The sequence below is a fragment of the Corvus cornix genome, chromosome 2 (genome assembly GCF_000738735.6).
Source record: "Corvus cornix cornix isolate S_Up_H32 chromosome 2, ASM73873v5, whole genome shotgun sequence".
Lineage (NCBI taxonomy): Eukaryota > Metazoa > Chordata > Aves > Passeriformes > Corvidae > Corvus > Corvus cornix.
The window spans coordinates 65419895-65443754 of record NC_046333.1 but is presented as its reverse complement, the minus strand read 5'-3'; the positions used below and the strand labels follow the sequence as shown (position 1 = coordinate 65443754).

General features: G+C 39.5%; 1 protein-coding gene across 1 annotated transcript; it reads left to right on the top strand.

The window, feature by feature from the left end:
• Nucleotides 1–1074: 1074 nt before the first annotated feature.
• TMEM170B (transmembrane protein 170B) lies at nucleotides 1075–21587 on the top strand. Its single transcript, XM_039549267.1, has 3 exons — nucleotides 1075–1669; nucleotides 9214–9384; nucleotides 13285–21587. Exons 1-3 carry the CDS (start codon nucleotides 1453–1455, stop codon nucleotides 13413–13415), a joined length of 519 nt encoding a protein of 172 aa, XP_039405201.1. The 5' UTR covers nucleotides 1075–1452; the 3' UTR covers nucleotides 13416–21587.
• The last annotated feature ends 2273 nt before the right edge of the window (nucleotides 21588–23860 follow it).

Genomic DNA, 23860 nt, shown 5'->3' with positions numbered 1-23860 from the left:
CAAAAGGCTTTGGGAGCACTCCTCTGAACCAGACATCCTAAAAAAATCTATCTGAAAAAAATCGGGTCATTGGCATCAAGCAGGATATTAGTTGATTTATCTGTTGTGGCTCTTCATCTACAAATTGTAAATTTTGTTATGAGTTACATTACCTCTTCAACCCTTTCCATCAAAGGATGCTGACATAAAATGATGTTTACGAAGTACTATAGCAAGCACTGTTGAAGAAATGCCAGCACTAAATGTGGCCTAGGGATGAATATTTAAGAATGGATGGGGGATGATTGCTGGCTTCTACATCGGCAAGCACCGTGCGCCCTGTGTTTCGAAAGAAGCCGTGTCCAGCTTAAAGACTCTGTTACGTTATTACATAAAGAAAGCAAAGGCACAGAATAAAGATTCGCTCATGATTTCTGACGTTCTCTAACTTTCGGTGGCTTTAATCTGCCGCCACACTGGCGGTGGAGCTACGAGGTTCAAAGGGACAGGCAGGGATGTTCCGCAGCGTTGCCTGGATGTTGCCTCGGGATGAGAGCTCGGGATGACAGCTACTCCGCTGCGACCCGTGCTGTCACCTGAGCTCCCGCAGCTCCGGCGCTCCCGAGCAGCACCCGCCCTGTGCGCGCCGCTTCTTTCGCCCTGTCCCGTCCTGTCCGCCCAGGGCTGTGTCCCAGACCCCGCCGAGGCAGCCGCGGGGGTGCCTCTCCCGCGCTCTCTGGAGCTCCGTGTGCTAACGCTGTGAGCAGCGAGGTGAAAACACTGCTCTCATCAGGATTCAGATTCTGCATTTTGCTCTTCTCCGATGTTTAAATGTGCACAGCAGCATCAATACCAGCTTTAATACCATGTAGTGTAATCACTTTCTTTTCCCCTTTAAATCTACCCATATGTGTATATAAATTTTATTTAACACACTTCTTGCTAACGCAAGTTTCTTTGGGGGTCCACGACATCCCCAGTCTTCCGCGCTCTCCTTGAGTCAAATCGTGATTCCGAATTCTGGTTCTCCGTTTGGTGGGAGGAGCCCGCGCCCCCCGGCTCCTCCCGCCGCGCCTGCGCGGGGCCGCTCTCCGCTCCCGCTTCCCGCTCCCGCTGCCGCTGCCCCGCTCCCGCTCCCCTTCCCGCTGCTCCCTCCCCCTCCCTCCGGCAGCGTCTGGCGCCGGGAGCGTCCCCGCTGCCGCTGCTGCTCCCGCATGGAGCCGCCCGCCTGAGGGACGGCCCGCGGCCGCCCCGCCCTCGCCCAGGTGATGCCGGTGACCGGGGTGACGATGCCGCCGGCGAGGCGGTGGCGGCCGCTGCTGATGGAGGAGGCAGAGGCGATGATGATGACGATGATGGGCCTCCGCTGCCCGGCCCTGCCCCTGAGCGTCGGGGAAGCGCCAGCGGCCGGCTTCCCTCCTCCCCCGAGACTGCCCGGCTCCCCCGGCCGCCGCCTCCCCCACTCCGTCCTCGATGTCTCCACCGCGGCGCGGAGCTCCCTTCGCCGCCTCCCCGCCCTCTCGCTCCTCGCCGCCGCCGTCTCCCTCCCGCCCCGCGGTCCGGCGGCCGCCGGACCCCGCCCGGCGGCGGCACCATGAAGGTGGAAGCGGGGACAACTCCATGATCAACCTGTCGGTGCAGCAAGTGCTGAGCCTGTGGGCTCACGGCACCGTCCTCCGCAGCCTCACGGGTAACGGGGCCGTGCGGGGCCGTGCGGGTGCGAGGGTGCGCTCCGCGGGCGGGCGGGCGCTCCGTGGCTGGAGCACAATGGAGGGCGTGGGGGTGGGCGGTGGTGCCCCTGTGTGCTGCGCGTACGGAGGACTTGGTGTTCGTGTTCCGGAGTCTCTCCGGGTGCTTACGTGTGTGTTCTGTGAGCAGGTATATCGTGTGTGTGTGTGCGCGCCTGCTGTGGGGTCCAGGGAATCGGGAGGGGTCTGTGTGAGGCGTTGGTGTGACTGGGGTGTGGACTCGGTGTCTGGGATGCCTGCCCCTTCAAAGGACGTGAGCGTGTGGGATGTGCTCGCTCACTTTTCTATGTCCATCTATAATAAAAGAAGGCTAATGGTGTAGGGTGTGTGTGCATGCGAGTGAAGCGATGGGTACCTGTGCATGAGTAAAGGGTTGTAGAAAGTGTGTGTGAGTGTGTAAATATGTATGGAAGGCTGGAGTATGTTTGTGGGGGTGGTTGATTGGGTTTTAATTTTTTTCCCCTTGTGGATTTAATGCTCATTGGCATTTGACAGAGCTATAAAAAAAAAACCAACTAGAAAACCGTGAAATTGAATGTGGAGAATCAGAGACTTACCCCGCTACCCCTAAGTATACCTGTGCACAATGAGAGCTGTGGGAGTGAATGAGGTGACAGATGTTTTCTGACAAATAGTCGTAACCTTAATCATCTGGGATTCTTAAAGACAGCTGTTACGAAAAGATTCTGTGAACCAAAGTAGAGCCAGGTCCTCACCCTCTGTTAGGAGAGGGGAGCTTTGTCTGGCTTTTGGCAAGAACTGGCTTTTTTCTGCTCAGTCTCAGGCTGAAAAATGGGTGTGGACTACTGTGAGACCCAAGGCATACAGTGGAGAGGGGTATATTCTCTTATTGTGTCCATGTGTAAAGAAGCATAAGCTTCCAGCTCTGAATAAGCAGGGATTGGGTGTCAATAGCAGAGATGTAACTGAGTAGTGTCTTTCTGCTCGGTGTAGGGGTATATTCAGTGGTGACAGATTAGTGGAAAATGTTGAGTAAAGGGTGTAGGTTTTAAACAGTTATGAAAATATTCTAATATTTATGGAAGAGTATTATGTCATCTTTTTGCACTCTATAGTAATCATGAATAGATATATTCTTTTTTCTTTTTTAATCTATTAAAGGTGGAAGAAGTGTGATGAAAATAGAAGTGTAGCTGAAGTTGAAGCTGTAGCAAACAGAAAGTGATCATCTTTCTTGTTCTTTTAACTTTCAGGATACATCTTAGTGTAGTAAAAAAGATTAATCTTTTTGTATTTGCCTGATCTGTGAACAGTGTGTGTCTGATGAGTAAAGTTTCCAGGTATTAGTGTGGTGACACACTAAATACAGCTCTCTTCCTGAGTAGTTACTTTAGCATACCTACTTTAAAAACTTGTACTCTTAAAGGAAAAAGTTCATAATGGATTTCACTTTGCTTTGTGCCAGACATCCTCTATAACATTTTTCTTATTAGACCATTATGCAACATAGGCGTTTCTATGAAATTAAGTGCCGAGAGTAAAAATCAGCTTGTTTCTCAGTGCTTTTGCAATAAGATGAGGGGTTGCATAAGGTGTTTATAATGTGTAATGTTTTTTCTTTTTAATTTAAAAAAATATGAAAAATAATTTTTTATCCATCATAATGTTGTTGGACAATGTCACCATCAGTTGTAGTTGCAGTTTCTAAATTGGTGCTTAAATGCAGGCTGCTCTTACAGCCAAAACCTGTTGAGTTGAATATTCTCATGGACTGTCAACAGTCCAAAACTTGCACTGGACTGAAAAATCTTTTCCACAGGATAAAATATATTTTGATACAATCATTGATAATAACAAAAAGCTGAACTAGTTACATAAACCCTTCCTTACTACTTACCGAAGTAAACTTTGTTCAAAACCAGAAATTCTGTTGTTTTCCCTGCTAAGAAAATAGGTTTGTGAATGAGTTTATCTCTTTGACTACTTAATCCCTTCCCTTTTGCATCTCTGTTAGGTATAAGGAGAAACTTCTCCAGAGTACTGGGAAAAGAAAATCATTAATATAGCGTGTTCCATGAATATTCAAGACTGCCTTGTGTTTACTTTTGGACTTAAAGTTGTGGTCTGGACTGGACTTTTAAGTTGCACAAGTAAAGATTTTTCTCCTTTAGATAAACTGTATTAATTATGTTTGCACAAATAAGTTGCAAAGTTTTATCAGCATCCTTCTTAAAAATACATTAATTTTCTGAAACTTTCAACAGGGTCCTGATATGAACTCCAGCCTAAGCTTCCTACCCTAATAGCTTAGTTTTGGTGGGTTCTTTTTCCTGTCAATGAGAAACTGAAAGATTATTTTTATACTGTATATGTGAGCCAGGTTCAACATGAAAAAAGGAAGTGCTGTCTTTGGTATGTGGTCTCAAATACCTAGGAGACCACAGACAAGTTCATTGCTGCCACATGCGCATCACACCCTGTAACAGCTAAAGCTGCAAGCATTGCTCCTTTTAGCTGAACACAGGCCCATCACCATGATGTGCTTGCTTCCTACCCTCCTGACTTCTCTTGGAAGGTGGAAGTAAGGCTTTCGTAATCATGGGACAGGTGGGGTGGCTTTTACCTCACTCTTTGTTACATCCTCCAGTAAATCCCAGGAACACCTCCTTTATATGAACTGGTTGTGTTTTAGAGTTAAAGGTAGATGAGGGTTTACTAGAACTAGTCAGACAGTAGCTGAATTTGAACTGAAAAAGGAGAAAAAAAAATCCCACTATTAGTATCCAGTAAAATAAAAATTGTTTAAAGGCTGCTTCCACAATAAAGGACTTGGCAATATTTCTACTAATAGAAAGTCCTAAGCTCCATCCTGTGCTCATTTGTTCCTGATTGTCTGGTTTGTCTTTGCCCCCTATCCTGTTACTTGAGAGGACTAGTCTGTAATTTAAGATTTAAATGCTCCTCAGCGAAGTGCTTTTTTCCCACTTAATGCAGCAAAAATGTTAGCATCTCCAAACAACAATTTGACTGTATTGTTAACTTTGAAAGTATCAGTTAATAAAGTAATTAAGGACAGGACCTGGTGCTGAAGAAAAAATGTATCATGTAAAGAGCAGAGTTACGTTTGCAGGTATCACATGCTGTCACTTCATCTGAGTGCTTTGCGTTTATAAGCTACAGGAATGTAACATTACTGTTTTTTTCTAATTCAAAATTTGACATGTGCTACCTTGTTGACTTAAATTTGTATTTTTGTATTCCTAGTACAGGTGCTTATTGCTTGACTTACCTCTGTACCTAATAGTAGTGGATGGGTACTGGGCTTAGAATGGAGAGAGAGATACTCTGTTTTGGAGTAATCCCTTTTGATTTATGACATGTTGTAGGCGATCATTATTCATCTGGCAAAACAAGCTAAGAACTAGAGGAAAAGTGCTGAAGATGAAGGACTAAGGGAGATACTCCATGTTTACTGAAGCTGAGTGGCAGTAGGGCAGCATATTCACATATATATAGAAAATATTTGAAAATGTTACAGTTTATCTACTTTGTGTAAGATGAAGCTGTTGATGGAGTGCTTCAAGTGTAGATAAGATGGAAGTGATATGAATGTTATTCTAAACAGTAAAATACTTTAAAAACTATTTTTCTTATCTCTAAGGCTGTGTATGCCTACACTAATACATGTATAAGGTGTATCTGTATTACATAAGCATAATGTGTGTGTGATATTTATCTGATATGTATAAATACCAAATACCAAACAAAGAAGTACTTCAAAACTGGTGTGATTGGGCATTAATTACAAGGTATTTGAGCCTTGCAGTTTTTCTGGTTGGAAAAGAATCCCCACCTAAGGCAAACCAGTGGAAAGGAACATAAACACTATCTTAAATTATCTTTTCACTTTAAGCACTAAGAATTTTAAATAAACATGAAAAATGTATCTCAGTTGCTCTTATTAGAAAAGCTGTGACATCTTTGCAATGTATTGAATGTCACTGTGCTTGTAAACTGGTAGGTACTGGGCCTTCCCTAGTTCCTGTATTTCTCTAGGAGCTGTGGAGTTTTGATACACGTATGCTGTGTTTTGGTGACTTTAAGTAATTTGGGTACACTGAAAGGAAGCTGTGAAATTTTCTTAGAGTCAAGCAAAGGAAGTTGCAAGCGTTTTTTAGGGATGCTCTATGAGGGCATGACTAAATGCACTGAGGCTAGGTGAGTATTTGGAGCTCTCTGACAGATAGAGGTAAATCATTACCTCTGCAGCAGCAAAGTACTCTGTCTGTGCAGCTCATGTTGTCAGACGAGCCAGCTAATTAGTATAGCTGCACAAAGACTGAAATTGGAATGCGCTTTTTTTGTCAGGGTAGCAAAGGTGATGATGTACCTAAGTTTATGCTGCTCATTAGTCAGTGTTTAGGACATAATTAGTTGAGACACTTCAGTCTCACTTCCTCTTCCTTAGAGATATGGCAAGTCAATTCATCAATTAAACTATTCAGTCATTTTTGAACAAGTGAAGTCATGACTGTGTTCAGATGCCCACATTCTCTATTTTATAGTGGCACCTCTCGATGTTATTCCCAGCCCATTCTTTGTGTCTTTCAGTGTTACTCTAACACAGGGTTTTTGAGAGTCATCTCTCTTCATGATTCAGGGGCTAGATGATATTGAATTTTACAGAACATGAATTGTATCATTCTCTGCCCTCAACATGTCAGGATGAGAATGTCTACATTGTCCTCTAGGTGTATGGAGCTTAAGGTCTCCTCTAATTTTCTTGAAAGGTTGTCTCTCTCTCCTTGCCTTGTTCATCCCTGTTAAACAACTTGGTTGGCCTCATCACTCACCCTATGAGCAGAAGTAAATAAATGAGTGTGTTGAATGAGCAGGCATAAAAAGAGTAAGTAAAGGAGGATAAGAAAGGGTAACCTCCAGCCTTTCCTAGGGAAGGTGCTTGGAAGTGATTTGTCCTGTTTCAGCTCCTAACACCTAGGTGATGTTTTAAGGAAGAGAGGTCATAGTTTAACAAAACTCCAGCTGCTTTTGTGTCAAACAAGGAATATTTCTGGATGTTTTCTAATTTCCTTTTCAATATGCCTGCTGCTTTTAAGGAGTAGGAGGAGAAAGTGTGTAGCAAAGAACTGAAGTTTGTATTTCTTTAGCCAACAGGACATTTTGGTGCTGGTTCTCTTCTCAAGCCTCCTGCCCTAAATATAAATTGAGGGATGATGCTAATTTTCCTTGAGCCTTATTTGGAACGTAAATAAGACTGAAGATAGTTGCTCGCTGTGGAGCTATTTTGTTGTGTAAGAGTTTGTAAATATTTTTGGTTTCTTAGTTACAGGGGAGTAGTTAGCCTTCCCATAAGCTTTCATTTTCTTCTAAAAATACGGTCACCCTAGTGAGTTTTCCGAAGACTGGAAGTCATTTGTCTTCTCTACCTGATAATGGTTGACAATGCCTACAAACCCCAATTTCCTAAAAGGTGATGCCTAACAAATCCTGTAGAAATTATGGTGTGTGACAGTGTCAGGTTCCCACAGACTTTCTTGATCCAGATTGATTGGGTCCTAAGGTTTATTTCCCTGTTGTCAAACTGTAGGTCTGGCAGGGCTGCCAGCTTCTATATTGGCAGATCTTTGGTTAATCCTCTTGTTTATGTGCTTCCACTTGAATAAATAATGGAAACACCCAAGCTGTGCTAGTAATGGACAAGGCCTGTTAGGACTGCAGGAGAGGTTCCCCTCCCACACTATCCATGAGCATAGCAGATTAGATCACCAGTCAGTCAGTCTTAATTTTAGTGAGGGGGTTTGTGGAGTGAGTACTTGACACCCCTGCCACTGTTTCATCACAGTAGCTTCTGAGAATGATGAGACAATCATTTAGTGGAACAGTACCATGGTCATTATCCTTTTGCCAAAATTTTTGAGACCCATCTTGGGGCCAGGGCTGAAGGGATGGAGGATCTGAGGAGAGCTGCTCCGAGCTACCCTCAGGATGTGTGTGCATCCATCCAGGAACTCAGAAGAAAATGTTACACCTTGAACTACAGCTGAAGTATTAATTGAATGTAAATTTACCACCCACTTTCCTTGCTGCTCTCTTCAAAGAGCCCTTTGGCTACTGTGATTCAGAGTTGTACGTCCTTGGGCAGGCATAGAGTTGCCATTTATGCCTGTGTGAGAGGGGAAGGGTTGAGCTACTCCCAAAGTGCTGCTCAATAAAAAGTTTAAACTCTGTATCTGTGCTATCTATATACATTTCCTACTGACTACGGACTCTCAGAGCTGTGGTTATTGTGTAGCAACATTTTTTTCTCGACATCTTTTCACAGTATGCTTTGTGCTGCTCAGTGTTTTTTAAGTTAGGTAATTGGGTTGTATTTTTTTCTCAAATAGTTGGTGTGAGTCAAGCTGCATTAATACAGGCTCTCCTCATAAACAATAAGTATCTTGCTTTTGTAAGGAAGCTGGGGTTTTTGTTTTGTTCTATTTTTGAGAGGGACCTGCAGCAAAGACTAAATTAATGACAGTATTATGGGATTATGGAATATGTACCCTAATTTGCTCAATTCTGTAATAATGCATACCTACTGTAGTTGTCTTAACACAAAAGGGATTTTTTCTTTTATTTACTCACCCTTTTGAATTATAGAATGTTTTTAGAAAGTCGACACCAAGTGAGAAAGGTTCTTGAGTTATTGTGCAGCTCCATTGATGGTTCCAGCTCTTTTCTTTGAAGGTGATCGTCATGTCTGCCATTCTTCAAAGAAATGTTTGTGCTCCACACATTCTCATGATCTGATGCCCTTTTTAGTAATTTAAAATAGTCTCTACCTCTCTCTGAAGTTTGTACTAAGCAATCAGAAGCAAGGAGTTAGATGTGTTAAAATTTGTCGTTAAAATTACAGTGTTTTTATTTGTGCCTTTGAAGCTAATTTGATGGAACATTCTATTAAAGCTACTGGGTGGATCAACTAAAGTCTTTAATCTCAGTTTTCCCATCTGATGTTACCTGATGTTGTCTCTAATTGTTGGGCATGGGGTGGGGGGCTGGGAAACAACAAAAAATCCACACCCACCCCAAAATAAAAACTCACAACCCAAACAAACCCCAAGCTCCAACCAAGTTCTTGACTTTTTCCTCTTTCAGCCTTTGTGTCAGAGAGTATTTTATTCTACAAGAAGTAGTTACAATGCTTACTAAGAAATTGCAATCAACACTATTTAAAGAAACCATTAAAGGAATTATGACCACTTGTAAAAATACATCTGAATCAAGATTTTTGCCAGAATCCTTTTTATAATTTTTGACATAATACAGCTAATCCTTTATGATAGTCTGCTGAAATGAGGAAAGAGTCTCGAGCATGTACTGGTGGTGTCACATGTATCACTTTTAAGATGGAAATCAGTATTGCTTTTCTCTTACTGTTGATTGTTTGCAATATTTTAAAGTTTGTTATAAAGTTCTTGTCTGAAAAACATTAACCCTTTATTTGACTGCTTTCTTTCAGAGATGTGGTACTGGGTTTTCCTCTGGGCTCTCTTCTCCTCTCTCTTTGTCCATGGTGCTGTGGGAGTATTAATGTTTGTGATGCTGCAGAGGCATAGGCAGGGGAGGCTGATCTCTGTCATTGTGGTCAGCATTGGATTTCTGGGTTCTGTAACTGGAGCAATGATAACCAGTAAGTCTGCCTTTTGTTTGTGTGTGGTGTTTTTTTGTTTTGTTTCTTATTTTACATCTAACTTCTAAAAAGAAGAAGAAGGAAAATAAAGCCTGCATTTCTTAGTGAACTGTTAATTGTTTATTAAGGATTTTGTGATAGTTATAGAGAGACTCCCCCTTCTCCCCCCCCGCCCCCCCAAAAAAAAAAAAATTAAGGTTTGCTGATGTTCTAGGTAAAATGCTGTTTGGCAGGGACATCTGTTACAGAGTTTCTTATGGTATTAGATGAATGCCTACCACTCAGATTACATTTTTTATTTCTTGACATTGTGTCCTCAGATAGGTGCAATCATTTTTTCTGTTAAAGCCAAAAGGTTCACAGGGCTATGGTTAAAAACCACACTCATGTTTAAAACATTGCAGAAAATAGGAGTATTTTATGTAGTAAAGTGCAGAAGTGTTACACCTGACCGAATATGACAGAAGTGATGTTGACAAGAATGTTTTGAGGAAATGCTACTCATCTGTCTTCATCCAGAGTTATTGGTATCAGATGCTGCTTTTCCATCTTTCCCAAGAAATTCTTTTATCTGTGTCAGCACTGAAATATGGGCCATAAAACCTGTAGGACACTTCATTCTTTGGTTTTATCATATCCAGCTATGTTTATCAAACATATAAATAGACTACGGTAGCTTTCCCAAGCAAGCAGGAACATGCTGAGGGGGGGAAAGTAGCGAATGCTATTTTTGCAGGAAAGAAGCGTGTGCTTCATTGTCTGAAGCAATGCTGGTAAGGAGTTCTCAGCATCAAAATCCATGTGTTGAATGGTGCCTGTGTTAACTGAGCAGTAGTGTCTGCCCCAAAATCTTCAGTGTTGCAGAAAAGATGGCCTAACTTGAAAGGTCTCTGAGGGTAAGGAACTCTAAATCTATCAACCACCATATAGTCTGAAGGCAAAACTTCCCACCTTTCATTCTGGTTTTCCTGTGTTCTGCCCAGATTATCAGAATAGTGGTATCACTGTCAGCTTTGGACACATTCATAGAGGATTTGTGACAGATTAGTTCTTACAGCTACTGAAAGTCCTTCCTGGCTATTGTTTTACAAGGTTAAATAAAAATGCAAATGTCAGGAGGAGTTTGACTAAGACTTTCCTCAAAGGGTTGTTTTATTTGCTACAGATTTGTCAGCTTAGAATTTCCACCATATAACACAGTAAAGTTCAGTTGGGTTTTGGGGCTTTTTTTGCCAAGTTGGAACTAGTTGAGTGCCTTATGTTATGTGTTATGCTGATTTTTGTCTTAGGCTTAAAATGGCAGTGGCCTGTTACAAAGTCAACCATGCATGAGCATTTCTGAAGAACTGAAGTTGGGAAACGTGGTGTTGAAAGATCCAAGCAGAGACTTTCACAGCTTTCTGTGATGGGGAGGTTTCAGGATCAGTGTCTCCCAAGCCAAAGTACTTTGTGTCTTTTATCTTTGCATAAAAAGAGGAGCAACACAGTTGTATTTTTGGCATCCAGTTTTGCAGGTCAAAACATTTAACACATAAGCAGTCCTGTTTGTGTGCATATTCATCTGAGAATTTATCTAAGCCTAGACTGTAGACTTGTTACGCTGTTCCCAAAGGTTTTGCACAGAGCATTGCAACTTGCTTAGCCAAGTACTTTTACCTTCAAATATTTTTTGTTTCTGGCCAGAACTGGCTTGTTTCATACTGAAAGAAATTCTGCAGGGAGCTTCTGAAGGCAAATTAGGTGATCAAGTATTAGAGGATTTTTAATAGCTATTGTGTTGCAAAGATGCAAGTTGGAATACCAGCTGTTTGGATATGCCTGGTCCAGTGCTTAAGAAACTGAAATAGCAAACTGACTTCAATTTCCACTTTGTATTTCCAGTCTTCTGCATTGTTTGTGTAGGTGAATGAAGTCAGTATAGACTATTGCACAATATAAGTTTAATTTTGCTCAGGGAGATCTTTCAAACTTTTCTGCTGTTCTGGGACCTTTTTACCAGCATATGGAAAAGCAGGAGACTCCTCCATTTTTAAGCTTTGCAAAATCATGGAAATCAATGGTTATTAAAAAAGGTATTGAAAAATTAACAAAAACAAACAAAACTGCAAAACAACAACCAAAAAAACCCCACCAAGCCAAACAAGAATATATAAATACCAGACAGCTTAAGGCAAGGATTTCAGCTGTATTTCATCCAGAAGGGTCTGTTCTTCCTCCTTTTTCCCAGCACACTCCTTTTTGGTGACATATTCTTATTTCCCTTGTTGGCAGCCTATTGAACACACTTTTGGCTCTACACCAGCTTTGCTGGGTTATGTGTTACAGGTTGTATTGCACACTGCTATTTGTGTAATAATACATAATTACCAAACTACCAAATTTTTATTGTTTTATTCTGGATACTTCCCAGAGTATCTCAGTGTTTGCTCAAGAAGCCCAAAATTTCTGTTCTTGATCTAGTAGTGACAATTCTGGTATACATTTTTGGCCACTTTGAGTTCGCTTTGAAAATATAATTTTAATGTTAGTAGTGGGCTCAGTCTAAAGGATCTCTTTCAGTTTTTGACAGCAGCTAGCCAAGGAACAAATGGAAAAGCTTATGCAAGGTAGCTGAGTGAAATACCGTAAGGCCAGCCTTCTGGTGAGATATTTCAGACAAAATATGCTTTACAGAACATGGTTTTTTTAAAAACAGTAATAAAAATAGATTAACCCAAAAATTACCTAACAGTGTGATTAGTAGTGTTTGTAAGTACTGTTATGGCCACAATCATTAGTGAGTTCTACTCTTCCTAAAGACACTGTAAAAATTAGGTGTTGCTTTTTGAAGATGTAAGATGATTCGGATGCTGGCTGTACTTTCAGAAAATCTGTTGGGACTCAATGTACTTCTGTGTCACTAATGGATTTTTGATCACTCCAGCAGACTATTCCTATTAGTGACTGTGCAATAGCAAAAAACCCCACCTTTTTTTTAACTGTTGCATATTATTTTTAAAAACTGTGATGACTTTTCAGTTCTCTTTGAGCCTGAAAAAACCTCTGTGATCTCTGAAGGCATTTAATTATGACTAGATTGCGCCCAAGACGATACATACGGAAGGTCTACAATTAAGTTTTGGGTTTGGTTTTGGTTGATCCTGGCCTCTTGATACTATATTTCAAATTTGAATTTGCACACAACTGTACAAGGAAAATGCTCTGTTGCGGGTTTTTTGATTTTTTTTTTTTTTTTTTTTAATGTGCTATAGCTCAAAATCTAATTGTATTGGTTAGAAGTTTCCTCTCATAGATGTTCATGGATAACACTGCAGTATTTTGACCTTTTTCATGTTTTGCTGGATTTGCTAAACAATTGTTAACAATTAAATAGTTTAATAAAAACTACTTATATAAAAATAAACTCATATAATATGACCAGTTTATTCAGGTGACATATTAAATGAACCTGGTAAATGTGTGTTTGCAATTGTTTTGTTGACACTGGCAGCTTTATTGTTCTTGTCTTCTCCCTGCCTACACAAACACTATTAAACCACACTTCAGACTTGGTCAATTTTTAGAGGATTGCCTTGCTACCTTTTCAAACTGGCACAAGGCACAAAAAATGTTTTAAAAATATATCTGAAGATGTCTACAGGGAAACAACAAGATTTAATTTTCTTAAATCAAACTGATGATGGAAAAGTTGATCTGGTTCAATTGGGAAAATCATTCCTGAAGCATATACGTAACTATAAAAACACAAGCAAGGCTGGTAATTGTGTAATGCCATGAAGTAATACAGTGTTTGGTGATGTTCTATAAATAGCTGATGCATAGACAGAGTAAATAATTTGTCACATATTTCAACCTTGGCTTTTTCTGTGATTTGATCATTGTTTTCCTTGTGATTCTTAGGTGCTGCAGTAGCCGGAATTTACAGAGTAGCAGGAAAGAATATGGCTCCCCTAGAAGCTCTTGTCTTTGGTGTTGGACAGACAGTACTGACATTAATTATTTCGTTTTCAAGAATTCTTGCAACGCTTTGAGACTTATGTAGAAAGGGGGAAACAAAAATCTTTAACCTGAAGAGAAGCTTCCTCAGAGTGGATTCATCCGCTTATGGACTCGGATTCTAGTGCGAGAGAAAGGAAGCGATGTGGAAAGTGCACTGCAAATCTCGAGGCTCAGTCAAATGAACAGGCTGTCCTCTAGTGTTGGAACTGCAGAACTCCTGCACTGCGCCTTACGTGCCTCCGTCATGGGCAAGGGGGGGATCCCTGTGTGCCAAGTGGAGATGGAGCACCTCGAGCAGCTGCCAGGCAGGTCCATGCTTGGTGGTGGGATCACTGTCCTGAACACGTTGTCATGAAACAGGGGGGCTGTCCTGAAAGTTGCTCTGTGTGCCAAACTTGGGGTTTAATTCTGAGCAGGTGGCTGGGTAAGCTCTGGAATGTAGAAGAATTCTGTGAATGTGCACAATTCTCCTTGAATTCAGGTGAAATAGCAGAATAACTGACTTTTGTGTATTAGCAGAATCTCTCTGAATGCTGAATATTCTTGTTCAGTATTCAAAACAACTGCTAGATCTGTTTTAAAATGTAGATGAATTTTGATGGGGTTTAAGAACCACAGCTTTAACAACCCTATATAATTAGCACTATGTGAAGAATGGCTCGTGGCAGTTTTCTTCTTTGGCACATTTCTTTGTGATTTTAGCACGTCAGAAATCAGGAGTTTAAGGAGCCTGTATGAAGGTTACTAAGTACAATCTGTTGTGTATGCACAAACAAATCTCAAATCAATGTTTTCCTCTAAATTATTTTGTCTTAAACATGCAGATGGTTACCAGCCCTTCTGCAAACCTCAGGAAGGGTACTCGTTGCAAATAAACTCCCTATATTTAATTAAGCACGGGTAGGACCCTTACCCCTACATGTATTCTGTAAGGAACATGCAAATATAACAAACTCTCAGAGAACACACCTATGGGGAAAAGGGAGAGGGGTAACAATATGATGTGTTGGTTTTCTACTGAACAAAAATACTAAGTTTAATAAAATAGTTACCATACTCCAAAAATTTGTAAGTGGGGCAGCACTAATGTATTTACTACCTTGTTTCTGAACACTTTGTATCTTTGGAAAGGTTAAGATACCTGGAACTTTCAAAGACTTAGCTTTCAGTAGTTTGTGCTTTTCTAGTTTAAAAGGGACAGAGTGGTGTTGTGCATGTGAAGTGTCTTAAATGTGAGTGTTTGAAGTAAAGAGAAATTTTAATTCTAATGAACTAATTATTTATGAAATACAAAATTTAAAGGGCATAAAGTTTTGTGAAGAATAAGGAATCTTTTACATCTTTTCTCAACTGAATTCTTTTCAGCAGTTGTCTCTTAATGCTTGACAGGGGGAGTAAATCACTCAAAGGTTTTGCTGTTACAATGTCAAAAAGACGTTCGGGACTGTTGCAAACACTGGCACCTACTGCACAGCTAAAAGAATATGTTTAAAATATAACTTGCAATCCAGTCATTGCTTAGTGCTTCAAAATATAATGAATTAACCTGTCTGCCTTTACCTTATTCCGCATACATTTCCTTAAAGTACTAAGAATGCTAATATTATCTGTTTTCTTTAAAAGCATTAAAGTCTTGTTTGGAAAATGTACAAAGTTATGGGCTTTGCAGGGAACAAGTTAAAATACAGGTTTATAAACATTTTCAGTGTTATTTTTACTTTTAATTGCTTTAAAAATGTGGCTGAATACATATGCTCTCACTGGTTTTGAATGTCTTCAAAAACTTTTTTTTTGTGGTTTGTTTTTGTGTCTTGTGTCTTTTACTTTCTGCTTATACTTTTTGGCACACAACCATTGCACTTTAGTTGACAATGAAATTATGGTATCTGTAAAAAGCAATTGAAACTCCTCTCCATTGTCTTAAATTGTGAGAAAACTGGTTTCAGGTATTTAAGTTAAATTGAATAATAAAATAATTGAAGATATTTCTCCTAATGTGCCTTCTTACATATGTGTTTAGGGGAGAGTATTTAGAAGAATTTGTCACATCTTCATTCTTGTTCTATTTTGATTGTTTCTAATTAATTTGGTTACTTGATACAGTGTCTTGTTCAACAGACCTTAAAACTTTTATTTGATAACCTGGAAATGCTTGTCTGGGTCAAAACCAACCATATAATGAAGCACTGTATTCAGTAATTTAGGTTGTCTCATGCCTTTAACTCACATCGAAACTTATTCACAGGTTCCAAATTTCCTTGAACATCTCAATTCTTATTTTTAATAGGAGGCTATTATGCTGCCACTGGTCAATGGCTTGCTGTCTTTCACTAAGTTAAACTACAGCAGACTGCTGCTAACTGATGAGATACATATGCTTGTATTGATGAACTTCATTCTTCATTTTAATTACTGTGCCAATGAAATTGTTGCCATTGTAACTTTCCCGCTTGGACAAGGAGGCATCTTTGCAGGTTTTAAGGTACCTTTCTCCAAATAATTTTTATTGCATAGGTTGCTTGTATTCCTTTTTAAAACGTTGTCATGTGCTTAGTTGTCTCTGCATTATATGGCATTATTGCCTGGCAGCAAGGGACAGGCAGATAATATAATGCTTAAGTGACTTGACAAGGCTTTATTTGACAGAAGTTTGTTTTCAGCTGTTTCTTGTGAGGAATTTATGATGATAAAAAGCTTGTCTGTGAAGTATTCTTTGATCACAGAATGAACATACTGCCTAGTAACTCCAGCAGTGAGAGAAAGCGTAAGTGGCCTTATGTCTGCGAAACTTGGAACTTTCATTCCACATCCCTAGAAACAGCATTGTTAAGCATAAGGTGCTTTAGTCAGTGTGTGTATATAAATATGTGTGTGTATATATATCTATTTATATATATATAGGTATATATATATATATGAAAGAGTGGTGGCTTTGTGGAGTGTTTTATACCTGACACACGCTAACAACTGGGATAGCTTTTCTAAGAAAAAATAAAACTGCTTTAGATAGCCTTCCCCTCCTCCTGCCCCCTCAATTAGGCTACAAAGATATCTTGTGTGTGAATGGCACTGATGGTACCCTGGTTCCCCTTGGACAATACAGTGTTGTCCTGTTTACAGGATGTCTTAGCACTATCTTCAATCAGCTCTGCCTGTCTCTGCATTGTATCACTGGGCACATTCTGCATTGTACACAACAAATAACGTGTCGACACAGTTTAATATTTGGGAGAAGGGGGAGTACTGAATGTAGTATTTAATGTGGAAAAGCTACTGCTTTTTTAGAAGCTGCTGCTCTCAAAGGTTTAAACATTCCACACACTTTCAATTTATCAGTATGATCATAGACTCATAGAATACCAGGTTGGAGGGGACCTCAAGTTTGACCTGGTCCAACATTTCCTGTCAATAGCATGGTCCAGACAAGGTAGCCCAGCACCCTGACCAACCAAGTTTTTAAAGTGGCTGGGGAATCCAACACTTCCCTGGGGAGATTGTTCCAATGGCATTATTCCAGTGTCCAACTAGAATATCACAAAGTAATTTGCACACATGAGCCCTCATCTTTTCCATGTGACTCCTTGTAAAAAGGGAGTCTCTTCTTTGTAGGTACTCAATAAAAATTGGAATATGGTGATAAAATCTCCTGTAAGCCTTCTTTTCTCAAGGCTGAACCAACCCAGTTCTCTGCCTTTCCTCATATGTCAGGCTTCCCAGGCCTTTGATTATCCCTCTGGCCCTTCTCTGGACCCTCTCCAGCCTGTCCATGGTTTTGTGGGTTTTTTTGCATAGCAGGGACCAAAGCTGAACACAGAGAACCCAGGTGTGGCTTGACAAGTGCTGAGTGAGATAATGATGATTTTATCTCTGCTGGTGATGCTCTCTGCTAGTGATGAAGTCTGTTATTTATTTCAATTATCTCATTGGCTTTCTTTGCCATAACAGCACACTGCTCACTCACATCAAGCTGCTTGTTCACCAGGACCCCCAGATGCCTTTCCACAGAGCTGCTCCTCGGACAGGTCCATCCCAGCCTGTGCTGCACTCCTGGATTATGTTTCGCCAAGTGCAAGATCTTACCCTTGTCCATGTTGAACTTCTTAAGGCTTTCTGTATACCCTATCAATGTCCTTTTAGTTCTCAATATGTATTTTTCTGCTTTTCCATCTCTGGTACACTTCTCTTCTGGCTTTGAGCAGACTCAGAGGTTCACAGTTAAGCCAAGGAGGTGTCTTTCTCTGCCTCTTTCCTGACCTTAAAGGTGATAAACTGTTTCAGTGTTTCCAGGAGACTTGGTGAAAAACTCCCAGCACCCACTAGCTTCTTTATCCTCCATGGCATCCCTTCCAAATGGGCTCTGAGCATAATGAAGTTTGCTCTTCTAAATCTAAAATGTTTATTTTAACACCGACCTTCAGCGTGCTCAGCAGGATCCCACTGCTGGGATCATGGCAGCCAAGGCTATCACTGATTGGGATTTTACAAAGCTGGCTTCCTTGGCTTGTGAGTAGTAAGTCCAGCACTGCCTCATTCTTGATTGGCGCATCTAACATCTGTATTCCAAATATGTCCTTCACGTGTTCCAGGAACTTGATGGATAACACGTGGCCTGCTGTATTGTTCTTCCAACAAGTGTCTAGGTAGCCAAAATCGCCCATAGAATGAGGTTCTGTTGACCCAAAGCTTTCTTAAGTGACCCAAGTATTGTTTAATTGGTGTTACTTCCTTGGTTTGAAGGTCAGTAGCAGATGCCTACTTGGAGATTCCCCTTGGAGATGACCCCTTTGGCCTTGACTCAGGCATTCCATAGAGCTTCTGCAATCTCTTGGTGATCATCAGTACACATACACTGGAGGTGGTTGGTCTTCTAGCTCTCATCTTGGGAAGCAGCTAAGGAACGTTTGTCACTGCTCAGGTTGGCCTGACATTCCCCAGATGAAAAAATATTGTTTTAATTCAAAACCCAGAGCTATATTTCAGGAAAAAAACTTCCAAATAATTATTTTCTTTAATTTTCTGGGTAATTTTGAGTTTATGAAACTAAGCTGTGTGCTGTGGCTAGCCATGATTTGCTGGTGACATTTTTTTGAAGAAACCAATGATTTAACCAGTTTTGAACACCCAACATGGTTCCGGTTTTGCCTAAAGTAGCTTTCTGTTTTTGAAGTACACTGTTTTGATTTTGAGAAAGGGAATAGTGTTTCCCTCTCAACATATTGTATATTGATATTTATTTTGCTTACAATTTGTATTTGAATTCTGTTGTGGGGGGCACATATATAATGCCATTTGAGCAGAAACGAATGGAGTCTAAGTTCTAAGAACTTTAAGAAGTGATGTAATTGTTGTTTTCTGTTTTAATGTATGTATTTCATGCACTAGGCATATTCTAATAATGCCTTGCCTGCATTAAATCTAAGTATTTATATAATAAGCATATTAAACCCCTTGTTTTTGTGCACAGCCATCCAACATCACACATGTATAATTCTAGATAAATAGACACAATAATATTGCTTGGTGTAGTGCATTGTGGATTAATCAGTTAGCCCCCTCCCTCCCCCCCCCCCCAATAAGTATGTGACTCTAGTAAGACCTAGAAATGCAATTGTGAACATGAGAATTTTTTTCAGTCGCTCCTCTGTTTCTATAAATAGGTGTTTTCATCACGTGTACTTCAGTTAAGGGGAAAAATGTGGAGATTAGGTCACAGTTGTCATCCTAACAACCAATCTAATTCCTAGCAATTTGAGAGAAAATGAAATTCTAAATACTTTCATAAATTATGATGGATTATTACATACATAAAAATGCTAAAGCGTAAGTTTCTTTCAGAGTTACCAGAATTTAACATACAATTGCATCAGCATATTGATAGGATACCTTTTGAACTATTACTTCTTTTTAGTCTCTAGATTGGGAGCAGCCCAAGGTGGAAAGACTATTTAAATCCTCAGCTGCTGCTTCAGAAGGAATAAATGTTATTTGAGTACAAATGAATTTAACAGAGCTGAACATTTGTATTGGGCTAAAGGTCAAATATTTGGTCACATGTTGGTCACCACCATCAAAACCTTTAAGGTCAGTGGGAAAAGTATTCTGTACTGTTACAGCAGCAAAATCTTCATCTGGGTTGCATTAATTTGCATATGTAACTGCACATAATTTTGGGTAAATTAAGTTATCACAGAAAGTAGAATTCAACCTGACTACATACTTTTGATATCCTAAAACTGTGACAGGTTATGTCTTGACAGCATGCTGTTTCTGCTGTTTCCCACAGTTGTGCCTGAAGTTACACATGAAATTCAGTTTGTGCATTAATTCTAAATGTAATCACAAGGACATCTCAAAGCCTGCAAAGATGTGTTACTGCTTAGGGTATTCTCCCAGTGTGTAGCAGGTATAAAAACAATTATGCTCTAAAACAACGATCTAAAGAAGTATTTTCTTTCAGGAACAGACTTTTTTTCACTTCTAATTGTTCATCTTGTAGTTACTGAAGACTTTAGGAAGTTACTGCATGAATCCTACCAGGATTTGACAGTTGTTGAAGGGAATGGATAGTACATCCTTTTGTGCTCCTTCTGTGGACTGGAAAACACCAACTGTAAGGCAAATACTGAAGAGTCATTTTCAATAAAATAAACAATACTTGTTTAATACAAGTGGTATTCCTTTTGATTTGAGACCTAAATTTCGAGGTTTACTTGAGATATTTAGTATCAACATTGTAAAATCCATTCTGGATTATCCATCAATATAAGGTGTATGGGAGCTAAAAATCTAAAACTTTTAGAATTATTTGGCTAGAGGCTTTACTTGTTTGAAATGTGCCTAGATTTTATACAGAGAATGAAGTTCTGAAGGTCCTTAATATTTTGGGTGTTTTAGAGGATAATCAGGTATCTATGTAAGTAAACTTTTGACTGTGACACTGTATGGAATAGCACACAATTCTTCAGAAGTGCTTACAGAAACCACTAAGAATAAATACCTGTTTTACAGTTAGAGAAAGGCTACAGTATTTAACATCTGTATTGATAACTTTAACACTTGTACTATAAGCTTTACAAATATAAGTATTCTAACCATTTGGATTTAGCTGAGCAAATAAGAGGAGAGGAAAATGGGAATTTGAAAATCTTTAGAAATAACAAAGGTAAAAATACTCATCAGTCCACTGACAAACTTGTGTTCCTTCAGTACAGCTTTTCATCAAGCATGACTTAAACTATAGAACATTGTTGGTATCTCACCATAAACTGTCTTGTTGATAGAATACATTCTTCAAACTTGTATTAGAAATAGATGTTCATATGTTCACTTTATGAAGTTACCTAAGCTAAGTTGTTGTGACCTAGGCATTGTTATGAAGCTCAAAGATAGCAACAACAGTGATGGAGAAGAGTGATTTAACATTTGGTTGATTTATGCTTTGTACAGGACTATATCATAGTGTGCAAAAGGTACTTGTTTTGAGTTGTGGATGTACTGCATGCTCATGTAATAGTTTAGCTCCAGTTAAAAAAGGGGTGGCATTTAAGCTGTAAATACTGTATACTACTATATTTCATTTTTTAAACAACTTTTTTATTTCCCTGTTTGTGTACAGTTCTCTATGTACATGTAAAAAAACCTTAAAACAAACAAACCACAACATTTTGAGATACTTTTGTAGTTATCTTTTGCATTTTAATTGCGTTAACAATCAAAATATGTGCATTCAGCTGTCTCTTCAGTTTGAAGTTTTCATTGCATGTTTTCAGGTTCTTTGTAAAACAGCAATAACAGTTGCACAATTATTTAAAGTAAAACATTCTTCTGCACAATTTCCACTTCCATTCTTTAGAATGCAGACACAGTGGAGCACTTGTCCAGTTCTAAGATTTAAAGAATCTAAGTAGTTATTTATTTCTCTTTTCTTTTTAGTGGTAGGAAATGTCTCATAGTAGCTTGTAAACAGAATTTGCAAGTTAAACATGATTTCTCGTGCTCATTATTTGACTAAAATTTTCTGTTAGAATATTTTCATAAACTTTCTGTAGCTTATTGCATGTTCTTCTAAGTAATGACAAAGCTGTGTCAACCTCTGTATGAAGTACCCTGATAACACAAGTTTTGCATTTTGTGAATCTGGTTGAAATATACAGATGTACACATAAAATAAAGCTGAAATTAGTAATTAAATGTACGTTCTTGTAGACTATAGTGGTGTGTTCCTGCAATTGTCTTAACTCTGATTTATAAATAGAAAAAACCCTTGGTGGGACCTGTGTTAGCACAAGACTGAAGTGTGTTGTGGGCAATACCTTCATTTCTCCGTTGTTTCCATACACTGTTTTATGAACTATGGCCTCTGTTTCTTATAGTTAAACTTTAGCATGTGGGGAAAAAAAAGCCTGAGCAAATGAAGCATCTGTAAATGGCTAGTTACAGCAGAAACTGAGGCAGCTGCTTCTGTGGATATAATAAGGATTTGTTTATGCAACTGGGTGTATGCAGTTTAGAAAACAAATTGGTTGCAGAAATGAGAACCAGATTGATATAGTTCATCAGGTTTTCACAAGGGAAAGCTGTTTGGGAGAAATATGCTTAGTCAACATGATGTAAATGTTTTTATGGGTTTTTTGTTGTCATTGACCTGCTGAGGTATGTAGCTGCTATTTATTCCTGCTTTTGTCCCATGTACTTAATTTTTAAGGAAATCTAATTCACCATGAGTGTACTAGTCACTAGCTCTTGGAGATGCCGTTTTGACAGAGTATAGTGTAAGCTTTGTATTGTTTATTTTAAAGAAAAAGAAGTTTTATTTTGCTTTATATTTTCTTAAATAATCTGTCTGGGAACATTCACTAGTAAATCTGTGTGTTTTCCATGCAGACTGAAAGTACTGCTTTTGGAGATGGCATTGCAGGAGCTTACTTATGAAGAGCTTAAGGGGCTTTAGTGAGTATACAACCAGATTGCTATGTCTCAAAGTAGTTGTGGGTTGTGGGGTTTTTTGTTTGTTTGGGTTTTTTTTTTGTTTTGTTTTTTTGGGGGTTTTTTTTTGGGTGTGCATTTGAAGTTTGGCGTTTGGGTTTTGTTTTTTTTTTTTGTAAGTTAAAGTTGCTTTCAAGATGAGTTTTTACTGTGAGTGATGGAGGCACAAAAAGGGAAATCAATCTAGAGAAAAGGATTCAAAATACCTGAATCTTCTGATTGTAAAGTCTGGAGGAACTTGTGTAAGGCACAATGCAATGCTGTGCAGAAGTATCAGCTTTCAGAGTAACTGCCAGAAGCAAGCAGCTACTTTGATTTTGCACCCTGCGTGGGGTACCTGCCTCTGCAGAACAGCTTGGTACCCTCGGGGTCTGCTTCTGAACGCAGCAGGGATGTTCCACTGCCATCCTGCTCCCTGGCTGCCTGCCCTGGACCGCCGCAGGCACATCTGTGAAATCTGAGCCGTGTTCCCAGCGAGAGCCAGGGGACAGCAGGAGCTGAGAGCACGAGAGCTGCTCCAAGGTAACTCATGTCTGTGCCCAAACTGGAGCCGTCGTTCTGGGAAGAGCAATGTCCAAATGCTATTTCCAGTATCCCACAACGGCTCATTCACGATTGAATTTTTTTTCCTTCTTAAAAGGTAAGATGTGTGTATTTTTAAGACCCATACTCTCCTGAAGAACAGATTTTCTTGTTTTCTGAGAAGCTTAGTTTCAGGGAGTGCTGTTAAGCATTGCACTGCTTAACAGTTAAATTGCTTCACAGAAAGGTTTTTAAATCAGCTTCACTCTCCCTGATACATGAGAGAAATAGTATGTCAACTTTAAAGTACCAAAAGTAACTAGCCTGTTGGGTTGGATGTAACCAGAATAAAACTGTGTTAAAATAGTCTACATATTATATCATATATATCTACAAACATATATGTAAATATATAGACATGTAAATATGTATATCCATATTTAACTGAGCTTCTCATACTGGCTTTACTTTGTAAATGGTGGTGAGGTCTACCTTTTCTTTTAGGAGTATTTGTTATTTTTCAAGTATTCGTAGTAAGCTTGGGCACAGAAGTACAGTGTAGGTAAAGCTTGTTCAACGGTAAAATATGATACAAGTTTAAATTTTTTGGAGAGCATGAAGACAATTTTTATTTCAAGTATGTTCCTTTTGTCCAAATAAATTACAGCATGTGTCAGCCCAACTCTGTTGATGGATAATAGAACAACACTGATTACTGACATTCCAGGCATGATAGATATTGGCACTATCAGGGGTTTTTTAAATCGTTAAAAGCTGACTGAAAATATTATTGTAGAATAGGAGCTTGAAATGTTATCAGTAGAAGGGGAGCCAGAGTAATCAGTAGTCTGAGCATATAGCTTCCTATTTAACATGGAGTTTATCCCAACACAACTGTTTCAGAACCAGATGAAGCTGTCCCTTTGCACAGTGCCTGACTATCAGCTGAGCAGCGCCTTTGTACTGTGGT

Coding starts and splice junctions, on each gene's coding strand:
- TMEM170B (XM_039549267.1), top strand. CDS start 1,453: ATGTCTCCACCGCGGCGCGGAGCTCCCTTCGCCGCCTCCCCGCCCTCT. Junction 1,670..9,213: donor CGTCCTCCGCAGCCTCACGG/GTAACGGGGCCG, acceptor GCTTTCTTTCAG/AGATGTGGTACTGGGTTTTC. Junction 9,385..13,284: donor AACTGGAGCAATGATAACCA/GTAAGTCTGCCT, acceptor TGTGATTCTTAG/GTGCTGCAGTAGCCGGAATT.